Source organism: Triticum urartu, chromosome 6A, assembly GCF_056163025.1.
Source record: "Triticum urartu cultivar PI428250 chromosome 6A, HENAU_Tu73, whole genome shotgun sequence".
Taxonomy (NCBI): Eukaryota; Viridiplantae; Streptophyta; class Magnoliopsida; order Poales; family Poaceae; genus Triticum; species Triticum urartu.
Window position 1 is genome coordinate 23,931,232 of NC_141878.1, and position 21,875 is coordinate 23,953,106.

Consider the following 21,875-nt stretch of genomic DNA (forward strand, 5'->3'; position numbering starts at 1 on the left):
TTCGATGCGTCACATGAAACGTCGTTCCACCGTTGAAACCGTCCACTAGTCCCTCGAGCCAATGCACACCTCCAAGAATCACGCCCCCAAGGAGGGAAGGACACAAGAGCGCTGACATCATCCGATCGACCGATCTAGGGTTTCCTCCGGAGGTAGTTGATAGAGGCCAGGAGCTTCTCCATGGCGAGGCCTTCAAGAAGGAGACGACACAGAAGAGTGCCTCCATCACCGGCCTTGGCAACTAGCCAAGAGCAAGGTTTTCACCCGGATCCGCTCGACGAACCTCCATCTAGCATTGTGTGCACGGGACGACCACCAATCTCCTCTGCCACGCAGCGAACAGGCTGCATCGGCCAGATCAAATCTGACTGGAGGCTAGACCACACATGCAGCCGACTCATCCACCAGGCCCTCCACACGGCTACCACCGATTTGAGGTTAGATGGCCCGCCGCCGCATAACAGGCCACTGCCTGAAGCAGGGCCGACCGCCACGTCGCCAAGACCAGAACGGCCGCGCCTCCTCACATCGAGGGGCCCCGCACCACCCCTAAGCCGCAAGAGAGAGGGAGACGCCCGCCATCGCCATCGGCAGAGGGAGGGGAGGAAGGAGGTGACACCCCCATCGGCTAGGGTTGCGGCACCACCAGAGTCGCTTGAGCTGGGGCGACGCGGGGGTCGGAATGAGATGGGAATTCACCATATCCATGGTTCAAGTGTCTAGGAACTTTCAAATCCCGCGCCCAATGCGCCTGAGCAAACACTCATAAGAGATAAGAACGTGGGCATTATTTCGGAGACTCAAGAATTTTGGGAGCTATGCCTCCAATTATTGTAGAGTCACCTAATTATATCAATACCTATAGATACTTACCAAACTATTGGACTTCGTCTATCTCTATAAAGGTCAGACAAAGCCCAACCGACGTATACAGTCATGCGGGAGCACATACCTGTCATATTTGAATTGGTCCATAAATTCGGCAAGTCAAAATTCAGAAGAGATTGTTGCAAACTAACTAACAATTTGCCTTGCCGTGGAGCAAGTGGATAAGTCGAAAAATTGCGATTCTTCAAGGAGGCAAGATTCGAGAAGCATAAGGGGATATCATGTAAAGCTTAGGGAGAGATTGTTATGAATAATCTCGAGTAAGTGGTTGAGTCTAATTGAGTTAGATTTGATTTGTGTTAAGCTAATTAGGTAGTGTGGTTTGCATGGCATGAGTTATAGTAGTCCGGCTAGGATTAGTACACTTGGCCATTTATACGTGTTGTTTAGAGTTTGGGTAAAAATATGTTGAGATGTCCAATCCGAGTATGTCTATGTGTGTGCTAGAATGTGTATGTAAGCACAGCCTTGGGCGTGTGTTTAGTAATACCATGAGACGAAGAAAATAAAGAAAACAAAGGCGCGAGACGAGCCTTTGGGAAAAGTTTTTTATTGTATATGTGTGTTCGTTGTTTTGATGTAATCGATCGTGGGTGAACCCCAACAACACCAGTAATCTACTCCCTCCGTGTACAAAGTTAGTATAAAGTTGGATCATCTATTTTGAAATGAAGGGAGTAGCATGTAATAGATAGACAGGTAGGGAGTAGGACTATTATCTATCCGAGGACCCTGAACCTTGATATATAAAAGCATCGTGTTACTTTTATTGCTGACGAGATGCCTTCGGGCACCACCCCCCCTCTACAATTTTCCTTGACTACATCCAGATCATGATATCGGTGATGAATTAATCGTCGACACTAGTGGTGAAAGGAGCTGCACCTGTGGGGCGGGGCGAACGGCGGGATGAGAAGAATGGGAACGGGAAAGGAGGACCCACGATTGGTCGAGAGAATCATGTAGAGCACATCAAATGTCACTGGAAGTCACAGAACTTCAGAAATATGATCTGCTGGTCACGAAACTTGTCAAAAACGGGTGCACATTAGTCAATTTGGCTCCGCGAGGTAGGTGCCATTTACGGCGCACTTCTCATATGAGGGCGCTGGGGTTCTTTCCTTTTTCTTGTAAATATTTACTCATGTATGCTCATGCGTACACAAGGACAATGTGGTCGCCTCCTAAGTCTACCGGAGGCACGGTCATCGGCGAGTGCATTCCAAAGAAAATAAAAATAGATGCTATATCCCAGCAAAGTTATCCTCTAGATTCTCCCAACAAACTATGGGCTTGAAGCCTAAATAAGACACCTTGCTTGCAAACATTGGCACCAGTCAGCATCCATCCATGCATCACATGGCCAACGAAGCTGGCTAGCTGCCTAGCTAGCATAGCATAGATTCTAACTTGCACACCAATGAGAAGCTAGGTAGCTCTTAACCTTCTCATCCAATGACGTGACCATCAATAAACTCCAATGAACCGGTCGACCGAATCCACGCGTGGCAATTGATTGTTTCCATTCACCAGACACCAGAGCAAGCAGACAAGTGCAGATCTACAAAAGGGTAGACGTATTAGACAGCTCGCCGTACTGAACTGACGTGTTCGTTTGCTGACCAGTCGATCCGGCTCTCTAGCGCTTCATGTCAGTAAATGTATGCAAGTGAAGATTAAGTATACTAGATACGTGCACCCACTTTAGATTCCTACTGATCACTAGCTAGGCCAGCCAGAACATGCATCTGGCGATTCTCCAGGCCGGCTTATATATGCATGCATCGACCGATGCATGTGGCGACTGGCGAGCAGGTGTAAACTATTCCCGGCCGGCGGCCGACTGTTTTGTTTCATCCCCTCTGCTGCTTGATTAGAGCCTAGATCCTCGTGGTCGGTCGGTCCATCGATCGGTCCGGCGACTTGTGTCTCGCTGCCTGTCTGCTTGCTTAGCTTCGACCGATCCGGCCGGCCTCGGCCGACATGGATCAGTGTGCGTCCAGGGTGCTGCCGATCATCGACGAGGGGTCGGAGTCGGAGTCGGAGACGGGGTCGTCAACGGAGGGTGTGGCGCCGGAGACGACGACGAGGAAGGCCGCGGCGGCGAGGGCCATAGCCGAGCGCAGGAAGGCGATCGTGGCCAGGATGAGGGAGCTGCTCCGGCGCGCCGTCGTGCAGTCGTCGTCGGCGGCAGCGACTCAGTCCAAGCTGCGCTCCTCCACCGTGGCCACCGCCAAGAAATGGAAGGTACGTAATTAATCGGGAAGGAGCGGCCTGAAATGAATCTTCCTCGTTGACCATTGTTATACTTATGTCCGTGCTTTCTTGATCGGTTTCCAGAGGGTGGTGACCTTCAAGAGTAGAGATCGCCGGCGTTCGGTCGTCCACGGCGGCGGCCTCGACGGCATGAGCTCCGCGTCGTCGGTGTCCAGCGCCAGCAGGAACAGCCTGAGCAGCCGGGACGCCACATTCCCGCGCTCCCCTCCGCCGCCGTTCGCCGCCGCCAACAAGATATGCTTCGAAGAAATCATGGCGATGGAGCATGAGGCTCACTGGATCACCACGGATTCCGACTGTAAGCTCGCTCAGCTCAGCTGCATTGCTCGTTTCATCTTCAAAACTCTAACCTGTGTGTGAGTTGGAGCAGCCTTGTACTGTGCGAGCGGTGTTGATTTTTTTTTCCTACTTTTTGATGAATTTGCAGTCGTCGTGCTGGAGCTCTAGACGGCGGAGACGACGACGAGGACGCGGTGATCTCTCCGACGAGCAAATTAGCGTACCGAGTGGCGTGGATTCGTTGTAGGCCCGGCCCAAGTCTTGCAAAATCGTCCTGGCATGATTACACAAGTTTCTGGACTAATATATAATAGTGATCCTGCAGATCAAACAAAGAATGGACCGGCTTATATGTCTATTGTAAAGGCTGATTTTACTTCTTCTTCTTTCGAATTATTGTGCATTTGGTATTTGACGGCTCAAAGAGCTATGACAGGTATTGTATTTTTAGAAGAAGAAATCATCTTTGCGTAACTTAATTACTGTGTGTTGAGAGAAAAAAAAAGAAAAATCTTCTTGTTGTAAGTTGGTTGAAGAGTACGGATCTCCAAGCAATGTTGGAGGGCTCAAGATAAGAGGTTCCATGTAGCTTGACCTACAAAGGAACTTTGTGGTGTTACTGTAAACAGATTTTGTAGTAATGCAAGCATATTTGTATCGCATCACTCTAAAGATGAGAACAAAATAGTAAGGCTCAAGGTACTTTTGATAGAACTCGCCTTTAAATTTCTCGGGATTCTTTTGGTACACAACTTCAGTCTTGGGTCAAATTGTCTGAACAAACATGATATGACTTCCAAATGTTGGTGTACCATGTTCAAAGAAAATCACCATATATTTTGTCGTGCAATGATTGGGCAACGACAGTGTTCGTAGATCACCGAAGCATCAATGAAGTCAATTCATGCAATCTGAGATCAAAGCAGAAGTTGAGATTATGAGAAGAATAACCATTTCACAAACATACATTTGAAACTAAGATGAACCATGTTATTACAAGTCACCATGACACATTTTCCCAACCTCCTCATTTTCTTAATGCAACACCAAAAGGCAGAGCGAATCCTATAATTCTTTTGCACGAGCCCAACAGGTTGGTGTCGGCACGTGATCGGACTCTATGGTGGCGTGCAAGGGTTCATGTCATTGCGCACTCGGAGGATACAACTTCTGTGGCGACATGAGGGTTTTAGGCCGGTGTCTGCTCAGAGGAAGAGGCTTTCAGGGCCAGCGATATGAGTGAGCCAAGGGGGCAGAGCTAGATGGGCAAGAAGTTGGGACGCAGTGGACGATGGTAGACTGGGGAGATCGAGGTGGTTGAGGGGTGGTAGGGTGGAAGTGGAGACGTCTGCAGATGTGGGAGTGGATTAAGGAGAAAGAGAGATGAGTAGCGAAGCAACTAGATTTTGGAAAACGTTGGTCTCAAACCCAAAAAAGTGAATTTCCACGCTCTATTTTTATTTACTATTGTTCCACCGACAATGATTTCTTATCTCCGAGAATGGTTGAACATAATAGCGTAATGCAAGTAAAACCGGACATGTGATGCAAATATCATGCATTAACTTGTTTATACCTTGTCAACAAGGATGCTTATGTCTTGTTTGACTATGCTTCATAGTCGACATATTCTCAGAAGCTTTTCATTACTACACTAACTGAGATGTCATAGCAAACTAAGCAAAAAAGCAAACCACTGCGCAGACACGGTATAGTGGACACATTCATAAGTAATATTGGTGATTACCTGTCGGAGAATCTTGGAGTTTCTTATACAGCTTGATCACACCCTCCATTAATATTGTTATTTAAGTTCCTCGGCTCATTAGGCTCCTGGAGTCCTTAGCTCATTTTCCCCATTTGGTATTTGATAATCTCTAAACGTGGTGGATCTAGCATTTCACTTACGTGGGATCGATTTGTAAATTTACAGTTTAACGTTCATTATATATTTTAAAGAGACATACATATTTTTTTAGTTATATCAAATAGATTGCATTTTAATTTTCCAAAATAGTTCAAATGTATTACTCAACCTTACTTAAATTTATATATTTTTAGCCATAACAATCTTGAGTACATTGCTTTCTCTTGCAGAACAATATCACTAAATAAATACAACTAAGAAAATCAACAACCACCAACCATAAAAAAATTCAAGTTGTATGTATCTCTCGCTATATTCATTGTCATCCAATCGACATAGCACCCAGGTTGTTATGAGTGGTAAAAAAATATGTTTCAAAAAGTATTACGTGTTCAGCTTCAGAAATTATCCCTCCTCCAACACCATATAAGTGGATACAAAAATCTAAGCTTCAAATAGAACTTAAAGTGTTTGCATGGCTAATTATCTCCCGCCGACTGAATACAAGAAATGTGCTTAGGAGACAAATGAACATTGGTAACAACATTTGTTTTGTGCTTTGCGCCTGATGAAAAATTGTGCATTTAATTAATTTCCGTTGTAGTTTTATTGTGGCATGACAGACAAGGTTCAACATCACATGGCCTCAAAATAACACACGGATTGGTAATATTCAGTAGGTTGGAACAAATTATCCTAGATGTCTCCTCTTTGAACTATTTACTAATCATTGCTTGGAATATCAAGAAGGATCGCAATAACCAAATTTTCAAAGGGATTTCACACTCTCTATGTGCTCGAAAGGAAAGAACTAAGACTGGTTTGATTTTTCTTTCCTATGTTGGTTTGCTATCTGGAGGTTCCAATCTTATGTAAACTATAAATATTATCTACTAATATAGAACCGTAGGAGCCTCTCTTACAGTTTATAGGTCAACAAAATGTTCCCACAAAAATCAGGAAAATAACACTAGTTTGAGATGAAATTACATCCAATTGTAAAGATACATTTTTTTTGTTCCAACTTGCTTAACTGAAATCTCATGGGTTTTTGAACCGATGGTCTCTTTTTTATTTCATCAATTCTGTATATCAAGTTAATTATTGCATGTTTGAATAAACGATAGACTAAGACGATGGAGAATATATGTTGTTTGTTCATATGTTAGCCAAAACTAAATTGAACATATAACATTTATATGAACAAGTAAATGGCAAATCATTTTGTGGCACCTATAACATGAATTTCATGTATCAAAATATTATTATAAAAAATATAACAAGATGATGTAGTGTTTGTTCAGATATTAGGAAAGACTAAATAAACATGTGATATTTAGATAAATTTAAAGCTAAATTCACAAATACATATTTTTATTTAGATTATATCACCATCCGGCAAATAACCCACTTGACCTCTAAACTCACATATGGTTATCTGTCGATATAGTCGTAAGGGGTAGAATCGCTATTCTATCTGTGTACTAGCAGCCAAAAAATTCAACAACGGAAAGCAAAAAATGGATCAGTATGCCAAGGGGTGTGATCAGAGGAGTGGCTCAATTCAAGGCCGGAGCACGTTTAAGGGACGAGGTGAAAGGAAAGGTGGTGTGGAAGCCAGAGGAAGCTAGCACAAAGCGGCAAGATGCATAGCAGTCACGCAACCCAGCCGCTCACCGCCACCAGCACATCATTGCAGGAAACAAAACAAGACGCAAGGGCGGCGACCATGGTCAAGCTGAGCGGTGGCGGTGTCAACCCTATGACTAGAGAGGATGGATGAGTGTCGGTGTTAAAACCGGCAGATCTCGGGTAGGGGGTCCTGAACTGTGCGTTTAGGCCGGATGGTAACAGGAGGCAGGGAACACGATGTTTTATCCAGGTTCGGGCCCTTTTGATGGAGGTAAAACCCTACGTCCTGCTTGATTATTATTGATGATATGGATAGTACAAGAGTAGATCTACCACGAGATCAAGGAGGCTAAACCCTAAAAGCTAGCCTATGGTATGATTGTTGTATATGGAGTTGATTGCCTACGGACTACAACCCTCCGGTTTATATAGACAACGGATAGGGTTAGGGTTACATAGAGTTGGTTACAATGGTAGGAGATCTTGAATATCCGCATCGCCAAGCTTGCCTTCCACGCCAAGGAAAGTCCCATCTGGACACGGGACGAAGTCTTCAATCTTGTATCTTCATAGTCCAGGAGTCCGGCTGAAGGTATAGTCCGGCTACCCGAACACCTCCTAATCCAGGACTCCCCCAGTAGCCCCTGAACCAGGCTTCAATGACGACGAGTCCGGCGCGCAAATTGTCTTCAACATTGCAAGGCGGGTTCCTCCTCCAAGTCCTTCATAGAAGATCGTAAACACCAAGAGTAGTGTCCGGCTCTGCAAAATAAGTTTTCCACATATTGCCATAGAGAGAATAATATTAACACAAATCAAATCTGCTGACGTATTCCGCAGTGCGTCATCACACTACAGCCAAGTCCTTTACTCGAATCGATTTCACTTTTCCACCTCAGCGTGTTTTGCGAGGCAGTTTCCTTGGCACGTCTTGTCAAAGCAGAGATCGTGTGCCCCCCTTTTATGGGATTCTCATCAATACGGACGTGGGTAACCCCATCGTGCCCGTTAGCATGTTCTCTCGATTAAAGGCGAGTCCCAAACAGTTACGGGGAGGGCTCCTGGTATTCAACCTCTTATAAAGAGACCAGGGCCTTACTCCTTTTCTCCAATCCCAAAACAAGTTCGCCCGTCGCCTCGAGTTCCAACACCCTAGGCTCCAGATTCCGGGCGCCTCAGACCTTCGACAATGTCCGGTTCCGACCTTCAAGGCCGATGGATGCCCTCCTCCGTCACGGAGGAGGACGTGCTAAAGTTGAGAGAGGCTAAGTTCTTGACCGCCGAAATTTCGCACAGGTTGCCTGCTCAAAGGCAGGCTATCCCCAGTCCCCAGCCCGGTGAGAGCGTAGTGTTCGTGTCTCACTTCCTTCGGGGGTTAGGCTTCCCGATGGACCCCTTTGTGAGGGGACTGCTGTTTTATTATGGGCTGGAATTCCACGACTTAGCTCCGGAGTCCATCCTCCATATCTCCTCGTTTATCGTTGTATGCGAAGCGTTCCTCCGTGTTACCCCTCACTTCGGATTATGGCTCAAGACTTTCAAAGTGGAGCCGAAGATGATCAAGGGACGGCACACAGAGTGCGGAGGCGCTGTTATAAGCAAAAATGTTGATGCTACATGGCCCGAGGGCTCTTTTCAAGAGGAGCTAGGCTTGTGGCAACGAGAGTGGTTTTATATCACCATTCCCCGGAGCACCAAGTGGGTGGCGCTTCCTGCCTTTCGCTCGGGCCCCCCACCACGGCTAGCGTCATGGGTTAATAGAGGGTTAGATTGGGGTTTGCCCAAAGACGTGCCCTTGTTACAGGGCCGCATTAAGGATCTCTTGGAAGGAGACCTCAGCCTGGTCAAGGTGACGCAGGTCATGCTGATTCGCCGAATATTACCCGGCAAACATCGCTCCCTTCGCCTGTGGGAGTTTAATCCAGAGGGACCGCGAGCTCTCCAGAATTTCATGGGCGCCACGCCCGCGGAGATGTATAAACTGTTCTTCGGATCACAAGAGATGTGTCCGGATTTAACCGAGGATGCAGGCCTAAGCTGCAATCGCCCGGATACTCAAGTAAGCAACCTTGTGCCCGGACCTTCTATCCGTATAATTGTCATAAACTTGCCCCTAAAAGAGTCGTCCTTTTAAACAGGAGTGGATAGCGAAGGCAAAGCTGATCAGGTGTCCGGCTCCCCTTCCTGAAACCAGGCCGGATCCCGTGCTGGTCAGGATGCTGGAGATAATGCCTTTGGAGGGGGAGGACAAGGAAGCTATGGCCTCCTCGAAGGAGGCTGTTCCGAAGGGAGGAACCGACAATTCCTCTCCTAAGGGGAAGAAGAGAGCCGCCTCTGACGACCCGGAAACCATGGCCTCGAAGCGGGGGAGAAAATCCTCGTCAAAGGGTCTGATGCCGGGGAGTCCCTCGGCCGGACTACGCCCTCAAGGGGATCAGCCCTCCAGCGAGCCGTAAGTGGAGAAAAGATTTTCCTTTTGAGGGATGAAGGAAATCCTTGATTTATATCTGAGAAGATTAACCAAACCTTTACCTTGTAGCTCGGATCTCAGCCCTTCTCAGCAGAGCTCGTCTTCGGGGGATCTCCTTCCGGAGATGATGGAGAGCGGGACGCCCCCCCTGCCGTGCCGCCTAGCGAGGCGGGCGACCCTGAGGTGTCGTCGCGGAGGGTTTCTCCGAATCCGGCAGGGGCGGAAGGTAGCTATGCGGCCCCCCGAGGTTCTCCGCGTCCGACCTTCGAAAGAGGTCATGGGACGAGCCCGGCACCGTCTGGTGCTCGGTCGGAGGAGCTAAAGATTCTGCTGGGGCGAGCTTCTATCTCAGAGGAGCACCGCGCATTGATGGGCACGGTGATTGAAGGGATTTCATCCACAGAGAGCGGATTGTATGAGGCCGTCAAAAGTTTACTGACGGGTTTCGAGGTACATTAGATAATGTATACTTTTGTTAGTTGCGCATGAATAAGATGCACCCTGTGTAGATCATAGCCCCTGAGACTCTATGCGTCATCAAGAAATGACGGCACGCGGAGGATCATAATCCCAGGTCTAAGATGTCGCCTTTGAATGTAGGCGGCAGGGTGTCCGGAATCGAGCCGAACTGATGATTTTGCCGAACTAAAGCGGCAACCGGACGTGGTAGATGCTGACGTCGCGCTTGTCAATAAGCGGCTTGATGAGGCTCAAGGTATGTAATTCCTTGGGTGGCATCAGGTAAGAAGAGTTTTATGCCAGTGTCTTACGATGTGTATGCTTGACGCAGATGGTGCGACTGCCGTGGAGAGTCTTAGGGCAGAACTTGCCCGAGCTAAAGATCAAGCCAGAGAAAGTGATGCGGCTGCCAAGAAAGCCCTTGAAGAGCTGAGAGCCGAACAGGCTGCTCATTGCCGAAGCAAGAAAGAGATGGCCGAGATGGCCGAAAAGTTAAAGAGTGCTGCAGACCGTTGCAGACTTCTTGAGAAAGAAGACCAGGCTAAACAGACGGACTTAGAGAAGGCCGTTGCCAATGCCAAGGACGCGCACTCTGCGATGAGAGCTGCGAAGGAGGAGCTGCGTCAGGCCGAACAGATTGCGGCTGGAAAGCCCTTTATGCTGCAAAGGAAATTTTGCGATCCGAAGTTTGCTCCGTTGGACCGGATGTGGAGTGTGGAGGATACCTATCTGGATTTGGCAGCGAGTGCTGCTGATGCGACCGAACACTTTCGGGATCAGAAAAATCGCGAAGTGGAAAAGCTTTTCTGGTTGCAGTTTCACAATCCAGAGCGTCCACTGGCAGTGGACGATCGTTTGGATCAATGGGCCGAACTGAATAGGTTATCCGGACTCGCCATGAAGTACGTCATGGGTCATCTGTGGCCGGGGAGATCGGAGCCGAAGAGTTATTTCAGCTTGGTGCAGCAATTCCTTGACGCGGTGCCGCATATTAATGCAATGAAGAGGTCAGCATGCATAGAGGGTGCAAGGATGGCTCTTTCCCGTGTCAAGACATACTGGGCAGAGATGGATACCACCGTTGTTGCGTCCCGAGATTCGGACAAAAGCCGAGTATCCTCCGAGCACTATTTTCAGGAAGTCCTTGAAGGCGCCCGTGTAATAGAGACGCAGTGCTCGAAAGATGCTATGTTATGATAGCATATGTAATTATAAAGTAATATTTTGATAAACAGTAGTGGCCTTTTTATACTTGTGCCTTCAAGTATTGGGAACACCTCCTGTGCGGCCGTTTTAAGATATATATATACAAAATCTGAAAGATGGCAGTCGTTGGCTTCAGCCCCCCCGCACATAGTGCGGGGGTGCTCGCAGAAGACGCATTTTCACACTTAACCCAACGTCTTGGTCCTACAAAGGAGGTGATAGCGCAGCGGGCCAGGCAACCGGACTATAATGCTTTAACACTTTCACTTAGCCATAGGAGCTTGACAGTGGGACTATTTAGGTAGCCCCTTGGTGGCGACTACGCTCGCCCGAGTTCGGGGCGCGTATGTGCCTGACCGGGAAGCGGCCCTTCGTTAAAGCGGAGGAATCCGATAGATTCCGATAGGTCATCGAGTGGCTGACCAGTCTCACGCTACATCATGACAGTCAGTTTTCGGCTTTCTCTACTGAGGTGCTCGCCCGGCCGAACCGGGGCACAATCGCAGTAGTTCTCCTGGTGCTACCTTAGCCGATAGAGCGGAACGTAAGGTAGCCGAACTCAGGAGCCGGGAAACCCAACATTTGACCAAAGACATGATTCGGAGCTGATGCATATAATGCCAAAACTCGCGACGCCGAACACTCCCTAAGGTGTTTGGTCTTTATGAGTGCGGGCGAAACAACACTATTTATTAAAAAAGCCCCTAGTGTCCAGGTACGTGCAAAAATTCTGACGTGGCCACATGCCAAGACGCCAGCCTCCTCCTTGGTTATGTCAGAAAGAACCAGGGGATGTGTAGCAACAAGAGACAGTAAAAAAGGTTTACACAGGGTCTTAATCTAAAAAGAATCCTTTAGGACGGGTCCCTACTGTACGTCTGCGCATGTGTCTCCGTTGTGCCGTATCCTGGACGGGCGCCGCACGACGTTCATCTGTAAAAGAGAGGAACTGAGTTAAAAACGGGTCGTGCCAAAAAAAAGTTTAAAATAAACAAAGTATAAAGTAAAATATATAAAATTGAGCTTTATTGTCTCTTATTGTATATGCGTGGAGCCCCTAGTGCGGGATTATATGGCCACTAGGCCTGCATCAATGATGATTTTGCACCGAACTCGTCTATCCGCGTTCGTGATCTTGAATGACCTATTTCGAAGTTTTTTGGCCGGTGAGGCCATTTTGCTGTGGGGCTGTCAAGGCGGCCGCACAGTCCTCCGCTTGGGGAGGCGCACTTTAGTGCTTCCCCTTCAAAGAGATGATGCCTCGTGGACCGGGCATCTTAAGCGTAAGAGATGCATAATGCGGTATTGCGTTAAAGCGAGCGAAAGCTTCACGTCCCAGTAGTGCTTGATAGCGACTTGAGAACGGGACGGTATGGAAGGTCAGCTTTTCGCGGCGGAAGTTATCGGCAGAGCCGAATATCACTTCGAGCCGGAGGAAACCCATACTATGGGTGTCCGGACCAGGTATTACCCCTTGAAAGGAGGTTTTGCTGCGGCAGATTCTTGCTGGGTTTATCCCCATGTGCTGGATTGTATCCTGATATATCAGGTTTAGTCCACTGTCGCCGTCCATAAGGACATTTGAAAACTGGAGTCCGCCAATTATTGGATCAAGTATCAAGGCAGTCCAGCCTACATTCTTGATATTTCTAGAGTAATCTAGCTGATCGAAGATGATCGGTTTTGACAATCAGTGGCAGGACCCTTTGGGGATGGGCCGTGTGGTGCATACCTTTAAGGGCGCCGCACGTTTTGTTATGTGAAGTGATGTGCGGAGCATCCTACAGACATCACCATGTCAAGAGTCCGTTTGGCAAGTGACACGTTCAACTTCCACTTCACATACACAAAGGTGAATCATCTCCTTTACGCATGTTCACTTGACCCCTTTGAGGATGGTATACTACTTGACACTCCACTCGCGTACATGCATAGGTATTGTCGGAACACTACGGATGGCGAGGAGGAGTGCGAGTGCAAGTGTACAACTACACCATCCGCGAGGGAAGCGTGGAAACGAAGACGCAAGAAGAAGAGCTGTCGAAGAAGCTCCAGCGAGCGGACGTCCGGACGACACCGGACGACTGGCCCCTCCCAGCGAGCGGACGTCCGGCCCCCACCGGACGACCGACACGTCTACATCCGAGCCCATTCAGCGGAAGACCGACGACACCGGACGACCGGTGACCGGACGACCGCCAGCTACCGGACGTCCGGTGCCACCTCAACCGAGCCAAAGTGAGTGGAAGTCCGGCGACTACCGGGCGTCCGGAAGCCCACGAGCCACCGGACGACTGGTCCCCAGCGGACGTCCGGTACCTGTCTGCGTACAGAGATCGGGCCCGAGGCCCATGTATCCCTCTCCCACTTACCCCTTCGTGGACCTAGACTATATATACTCCTCCACCTCCTCCTAGTTAGGGTTAGCGTTGTGATAGCTCATTTGAGAGATAGAGCTACGCTCATCCATTACGGATCTACTCCACGAGAGAGACCGCGGCCCCTCTACGGAGAAGATCCCCTTGGATTCAAGACCCCCTCTTGGGTGGCCCCATCAAGACCTCCTCACGGAGAAGAACCGGTTATCGTGTATCGTCCGTTGTTGACTTGGGATCAATGTATCTTCCTTTGTGTTCATCGATCTAGCGCATGTGTGATCTATTTCTTGTTGGTTGAGTGATTTCTCTCGTGTTTTCCCCGTTTTCCCCTCGTGTTCTTCGTGTTCATCCTTGGGATCCGCTCCTTTCGTGAAAGATCGGCCTATAGGGTTTCCACCCTACATCATCTTGGTATCATGAGCCACGTTGATCACGATTTCGGAGCCTCCCCCACCGTTTTCTAGCCTTCTTTTGCTTGATTTCGTCCTAAATTCGAAAATCCCCACCAAAAATAGCCCCAATTTTTTTTGTGATTTGTTGGTTTGATGAAGTTTTGTTGATTTTGATCCATGGATTTGCTTGGTTTCGAGTGGATCTAGCATTTCCCCAATTTTCACCACTTTCCATCCACGAAATCTCATCAATTTTGACCCCAAAATCCCCAAATTCCGCCCAAAATCGCGTCCCGGATCTGAAATCTCGCGTTGACCCCGACCACCGGACGACCGTCACTTTACCGGACGTCCGGAGCCCCTGGAACGACCGGACGTCCGTCATCCACCGGACGACCGGAACCCCTAACCCGGATGGAAATTAGTGGATTTCCGAGCTCACCGGACGTCCGGCCACCGGACATCCGTCCATTAGCGGACGTCCGCTACCTGTAAAAACTGACTTCGGCTGATTTTTGTTTCGGCCATAACTAATTCATCCGAACTCCGATTTTGACGTTCTTTAGCTCGTTTTGAAGCTCTTGACATCCTCCTTCCGACAAAAATACCACCAACATCTTTTGACTCCATCAAATATTCTGAAATTTGGCAAGTTTGCCTAGGCCCTCCACTATATCATCCGCTACACCACCATAGCCTTCCACAACCTAACCAATTTTATTCCCCATCGCATTAGTGGTTGCTCGAGGAGTGATTTGAGTCTCCTAAGGTGTCTAGGCTACTTAGGGACGGTTGCTTCTTCATCAACCACCACCACCACCACCACCACTTCGGGATAGGCTTGACCACTATACACTTCCGCCACCCCAACTTAACCCAATTTTGTTTGTGTTGTGAGTTGTGTCTCCTAAGGTGTTTCGGCTACTTAGGGACCGTGCTTTCAAATCCGACACCGTGTATAGTCCACCACCATAACCTCCACTTCCGCATTGCCTAGTGCAACACCACCGCATTCCGCTACCACCATTTGACATTTGAGATTTTGAGTTCGCGGTTTTTCCGTTTCCTAAGGTGTTTCGGCTACTTAGGGACGAGTCTCCATCATCTTGGTATCTCCATCAAGATCACTGCCACTCATCATCACCGCGAACGGTAACCTCCATATCATCTGGTATCGTGGTATCCCTCCATTGTATATTCCCTTGCCATTGCATTGATAACCCCTAGCCCATTTTTGCGTTACTTGCCTATCGAGACTAGCCATTTGAGTATTGCCGGCAACGTTACTTGTGCACATTAGTGATCTACACCATACATTGCATACATACCATATCATATTGGTATCATACCATCTCGTGTGCCTCAAGTTTGTTCCCGCATATACACAATCACTATCTTGGTTTGTGCATTTCGCAAAGTGGCCATATACAAAAAAAAGAGAATAAGCTTTTAAGCAAAGAAAAAGAGTGAACAAAAAGCTTGTAAGCAAGTGCCATAGCATCATACCACATTGCATATCAGATCATCTTGGATCACCTTGTGAGAAACACCGGGAACCATACATACATAGCATACTTGGGATAGAAAGTTATCCATTTTGCATCTTATAGATTGTGCACAAGTGTCGTATCCGCCTATTGAGCAATCGTGCTAGCGTCTCTCTTGAGTTGTGCAACACGAGCGTTTTCCGTGGATTCCACATTTTGTGCTCATCCTTGGTTGCACGACCCCATTTATCTATCCGTGTGTGTGTTTCCGTGTGCCACATATTGCTATTGGTCTACTTGTTTCACTTGCGAATTTGTGAATCTCTTTCAACATTACTGACTCTTGCTAACATTTTACATCAAATTTTTATGCCACTATCCTCACCGAGCTCCACCATAAGCCTTACTTGTGTAGGTGCGAGAAACCGACAAGAATTGGTACCAATTGTGCTATTTCCTTGTCCACATTGGAGTGATCATTGATCCACTTTCAACTTCGGCCAAGGTACATTTGGTATTCGTTCTTCTCTTTCTCCACTCATATTGGCTCGAATCTTGTGATGGATAGACAAGGCATTTCATCTCCGGTCTTCCACAACAACGACGGCATGTACAACTACATCAACAACAAGCTTTCCGCACACAAGGAGGAGCAAGATGCAAGGATGGAGGAGATTCGGACATTGTTGATCAACCGTTCTTCCCCTTCATCATCCTCAAGGTGGCGACGTTCAAGTCACAAGTCTTCGGAGCGCAAAAATGATGCAAGAGTAAGTCGTCCACGTCTACATCTCCATGGTGACCACCATCACGTTCGTGATCCACCTCGTCATGAAGGGCAAGTCACCTCCAAGCAACATGTGCACGACGACGACGAACGACATCTACTACGAGCTCAAGTGCGACAACGCCACCATCAACATGAAGATGCTCGAGATGAGCCTACCTACAAGTTGCAACAAGCCCTACTTCACGCCAAGTCCAAACTTCATGACCACAAGAGAAGACCGCGAGACAAGCACCACCAAGACGGAGCTACTGCTACACCAACCACTTTGGCATCTTCGCCAAGCGACTTCAAGGTATCTTCGCCTTCAGATATATGGCATCTTCGCCAACAAGCACCTCAAGACTACGCTCAAGAGAAGCTCCCCAAGCTCAAGTCCGCGACTTCCACGAGCTACTACGACCTCGACATTGACCACACGATTCCTTTCTATGGGACTCAAGAACCCGAGGAGTATCTCGAGTGGGAGCGTTTGATGGACGACTACCTCAAGCTACATCAAGTTCCTCCCGAAGATCAAGTGAAGTGCACCACAAGGAACTTCCACGACTACGCGTCCACATGGTGGCTTCACACACCTTCGGAGAGCTACGACATGAGTTGGCCCAAGACGAAGAGAGCTTTGCGGCGAGAGTTTGTGCCTCCAACCTACACGGAACAACTTCAACGCCAATTGGAGAACACCATCCAAGGATCCAAGTCCATCGACGAGTACTTCAAGGAGATGAAGATTGCCTTGCGACGAGCCGGCGTGGACGACCCCATTTCGATGAAGTTCCACTTCATGATGGGATTGCACAACGACATCTCCAAGACGATCTTCCTCGAGAACTACAAGTCCCTCGACGACAACTACATTGGTGCTCTCAAGGCGGACCAAGAACTCAAGAAGGCCAAAGTTTCTCTACCCCAAGCTCACTTTGCGATGACCAAGCTCCATGAGAACGAGCACGAGGATAGTACCACCACGATGTCCAAGCCCGACGATCTCCAAGACGATACTCCCAAGTCCGACGCCATCCCTCTTTGTGGCATTGACGATGCCGAGTCCTCCATGACTCTTTTTCAAGACGGTACAGCGACAAGTACGACTACGGAGACCCTCAAGGACCAAGCTTTGGAGGCGAGCGACACGGTGGCGAGCAAGGATGATGCTTCCATCTTAGGAGGCGAGTGTGATGATGTGCCATCTTCGTGTTGGGGAACGTTGCAGAAAACAAAAAAATTTCCTACGGTTTCACCAAGATCCATCTATGAGTTCATCTAGCAATGAGTGATTGGATGCATCTACATACCTTTGTAGATCGCGAGCGGAAGCGTTCAAAGAACGGGGATGAGGGAGTCGTACTCGACGTGATCCAAATCACCGGAGATCCTAGCACCGAACGGACGACACCTCCGCGTTCAACACACGTGCGGTTAGCATAACGTCTCCTCCTTCTTGATCCAGCAAGGGGGAAGGAGAGGTTGATGAAGATCCTGCAGCACGACGGCGTGGTGGTGGATGCAGGGCGTCACAGCAGCAGGGCTTCGCCGTATACTGCGAGAGAGAGAGAGGTGTAGCAGGGGACAGGGAGGCGCCAAGACTCAAGGTGTGGCTGCCCCCTCCCTCCCCCCTTTATATAGGCTCCCCTAGGGGGGGCGGTGGCCCTAGGAGATGGGATCTCCTAGGGGGGGCGGCGGCCAGGGCTGGAGTAGCCCCCAAGGCAAGGTGGGGCGCCCCCCCACCCCTAGGGTTCCAACCCTAGGCGCATGGGGTGGGCCTAGGGGGCACACCAGCCCACTATGGGCTGGTTCCCCTCCCCACTTTGGCCCATGGGGCCCTCCGGGATGGGTGGTCCCACCCGGTGGACCCCCGGGACCCTTCCGGTGGTCCCGGTACAATATCGTTGACCCCGAAACTTGTCCCGATGGCCGAAACAACACTTCCTATATATAATTCTTTACCTCCGGACCATTCCGAAACTCCTCGTGACGTCCGGGATCTCATCCGGGACTCCGAACAACATTCGGGTTACTGCATATACATATCTTTACAACCCTAGCGTCACCGAACCTTAAGTGTGTAGACCCTACGGGTCCGGGAGACATGTAGACATGACCGAGACGACTCTCCGGTCAATAACCAACAGCGGGATCTGGATACCCATGTTGGCTCCCACATGCTCCTCGATGATCTCATCGGATGAACCATGATGTCGAGGATTCAAGCAACCCCGTATTCAATTCCCTTTGTCAATCGGTATGTTACTTGCCTGAGATTCGATCATCGGTATCCCAATACCTTGTTCAATCTCGTTACCGGTAAGTCACTTTACTCGTACCGTAATGCATGATCCCGTGACCAGACACTTGGTCACTTTGAGTTCATAATGATGATGCATTACCGAGTGGGCCCAGTGATACCTCTCCGTCATATGGAGTGACAAATCCCAGTCTTGATCCGTGTCAACCCAAAAGACACTTTCGGAGATACCCGTAGCATACCTTTATAGTCACCCAGTTACGTTGTGACGTTTGGTACACCCAAAGCACTCCTACGGTATCCGGGAGTTACACGATCTCATGGTCTAAGGAAAGGATACTTGACATTGGAAAAACTCTAGCAAACGAACTATACGATCTTATGCTATGCTTAGGATTGGGTCTTGTCCATCACATCATTCTCCTAATGATGTGATCTCATTATCAATGACATCCAATGCCCATAGTCAGGAAACCACGATTACCTGTTGATCAACGAGCTAGTCAACTAGAGGCTTACTAGGGACATGTTGGTGTCTATTATTCACACATGTATTACGATTTCCGGATAACACAATTATAGCATGAATAAAGACAATTATCATGAACAAGGAAATATAATAATAATGCTTTTATTATTGCCTCTAGGGCATATTTCCAACAGTCTCCCACTTGCACTAGAGTCAATAATCTAGTTACATTGTGATGAATCGAACACCCATGGAATTCTGGTGTTGATCATGTTTTGCTCTAGGGAGAGGTTTAGTCAACGGATCTGCTACATTCAGGTCCGTATGTACTTTACAAATATCAATGTCTCCATCTTGAACATTTTCACAAATGGAGTTGAAGCGATGCTTGATGTGCCTGGTCTTCTTGTGAAACCTGGGCTCCTTGGCAAGTGCAATAGCTCCAGTGTTGTCACAGAAGAGTTTGATTGGCCCCGACGCATTGGGTATGACTCCTAGGTCGGTGATGAACTCCTTCACCCAAATTGCTTCATGCGCTGCCTCCAAGGCTGCCATGTACTCCGCTTCACATGTAGATCCCGCCACGACGCTCTGCTTGCAACTGCACCAGCTTACTGCCCCACCATTCAAAATATACACGTATCCGGTTTGTGACTTAGAGTCATCCAGATCTGTGTCGAAGCTAGCATCGACGTAACCCTTTACGATGAGCTCTTCGTCACCTCCATAAACGAGAAACATTTCCTTAGTCCTTTTCAGGTACTTCAGGATATTCTTGACCGCTGTCCAGTGTTCCTTGCCGGGATTACTTTGGTACCTTCCTACCAAACTTACGGCAAGGTTTACATCAGGTCTGGTACACAGCATGGCATACATAATAGAACCTATGGCTGAGGCATAGGGGATGACACTCATCTCTTCTATATCTTCTGCCGTGGTCGGACATTGAGCTGAGCTCAATTTCACACCTTGTAACACAGGTAAGAACCCCTTCTTAGACTGATCCATATTGAACTTCTTCAATATCTTATCAAGGTATGTGCTTTGTGAAAGACCTATGAGGCGTCTCGATCTATCTCTAGATCTTGATGCCTAATATATAAGCAGCTTCTCCAAGGTCCTTCATTGAAAAACTCTTATTCAAGTAGGCCTTAATGCTGTCCAAGAGTTCTATATCATTTCCCATCAAAAGTATGTCACCTACATATAATATGAGAAATGCTACAGAGCTCCCACTCACTTTCTTGTAAACGCAGGCTTCTCCATAAGTCTGTGTAAACCCAAACGCTTTGATCATCTCATCAAAGCGAATGTTCCAACTCCGAGATGCTTGCACCAGCCCATAAATCGAGCGTTGGAGCTTGCACACCTTGTCAGCATTCTTAGGATCGACAAAACCTTCCGGCTGCATCATATACAATTCTTCCTTAAGGAAACCATTAAGGAATGCTGTTTTGACGTCCATTTGCCATATCTCATAATCATAGTATGCGGCAATTGCTAACATGATTCGGACGGACTTCAGCTTTGCTACGGGAGAGAAAGTCTCATCGTAGTCAACCCCTTGAACTTGTTGATAACCCTTAGCGACAAGCTGAGCTTTATAGATGGTCACATTACCATCCGCGTCTGTCTTCTTCTTAAAGATCCATTTATTTTCTATGGCTCGCCGCTCAACAGGCAAGTCAGTCAAAGTTCATACTTCGTTTTCATACATGGATCCTATCTCGGATTTCATGGCTTCTAGCCATTTGTCGGAATCCGGGCCCGCCATCGCTTCTTCATAGTTCGAAGGTTCACCGTTGTCTAACAACATGATTTCCAAGACAGGGTTGCCGTACCACTCTGGTGCGGAACGTGTCCTTGTGGACCTTCGAATTTCAGTAGGAGCTTGATCAGAAGTATCTTGATCATCATCATTAACTTCCTCTCTAGTTGGTGCAGGCACCTCAGGAACATCTTCTTGAGTTGCGCCATTTTCCGGTTCAAGAGGTAATACTTCATCAAGTTCTACTTTCCTCCCACTTACTTCTTTCGAGAGAAACTCCTTCTCTAGAAAGGATCCATTCTTGGCAACAAAGATCTTGCCTTCTGATCTGAGGTAGAAGGTGTACCCAATAGTTTCTTTAGGGTATCCTATGAAGACGCATTTTTCCGACTTGGGTTCGAGCTTTTCAGGTTGAAGTTTCTTAACATAAGCATCGCATCCCCAAACTTTTAGAAACGACAGCTTAGGTTTCTTCCCAAACCATAATTCATACGGTGTCGTCTCAACGGATTTCGACGGAGCCCTATTTAAAGTGAATGCGGCAGTCTCTAAAGCATAGCCCCAAAAAGATAGCGGTAAATCGGTAAGAGACATCATAGATCGCACCATATCTAATAGAGTGCGATTACGACGTTCGGACACACCATTACACTGAGGTGTTCCAGGCGGCGTGAGTTGTGAAACTATTCCACATTTTCTTAAGTGTGTGCCAAATTCGTGACTCAAGTATTCTCCTCCACGATCTGATCGTAGAAACTTGATTTTTCTGTCATGTTGATTTTCAACCTCACTCTGAAATTCCTTGAACTTTTCAAAGGTCTCAGACTTGTGTTTCATTAAGTAGATATACCCATATCTACTCAAGTCATCAGTGAGGGTGAGAACATAACGATAGACACCGCGAGCCTCAACACTCATTGGACCGCACACATCAGTATGTATGATTTCCAATAAGTTGGTTGCTCGCTCCATTTTTCCTGAGAACGGAGTCTTGGTCATTTTACCCATGAGGCATGGTTCGCACGTGTCAAATGATTCATAATCAAGAGACTCTAAAAGTCCATCTGCATGGAGCTTCTTCATGCGTTTGACACCTATGTGACCAAGGCGGCAGTGCCACAAGTATGTGGGACTATCATTATCAACCTTACATCTTTTGGTATTCACACTATGAACATGTGTAGCATTACGCTCGAGATTCATTAAGAATAAACCATTCACCATCGGAGCATGACCATAAAACATATTTCTCATATAAATAGAACAACCAT

General features: G+C 47.8%; 1 protein-coding gene across 1 annotated transcript; it reads left to right on the top strand.

Moving 5' to 3' along the window:
- Window positions 1-2,682: 2,682 nt before the first annotated feature.
- LOC147963437 (uncharacterized) lies at window positions 2,683-3,963 on the top strand. Its single transcript, XM_087527994.1, has 3 exons — window positions 2,683-3,135; window positions 3,229-3,463; window positions 3,593-3,963. Exons 1-3 carry the CDS (start codon window positions 2,872-2,874, stop codon window positions 3,610-3,612), a joined length of 519 nt encoding a protein of 172 aa, XP_087384120.1. The 5' UTR covers window positions 2,683-2,871; the 3' UTR covers window positions 3,613-3,963.
- Window positions 3,964-21,875: the final 17,912 nt, after the last annotated feature.

What these genes read in the sequence shown, in the direction of transcription:
- LOC147963437 (XM_087527994.1), top strand. Translation starts at nt 2,872, where the DNA reads ATGGATCAGTGTGCGTCCAGGGTGCTGCCGATCATCGACGAGGGGTCG. An exon ending in CCACCGCCAAGAAATGGAAG is followed by an intron (nt 3,136 to 3,228) that starts GTACGTAATTAA and finishes ATCGGTTTCCAG; the next exon opens with AGGGTGGTGACCTTCAAGAG. An exon ending in GATCACCACGGATTCCGACT is followed by an intron (nt 3,464 to 3,592) that starts GTAAGCTCGCTC and finishes ATGAATTTGCAG; the next exon opens with TCGTCGTGCTGGAGCTCTAG.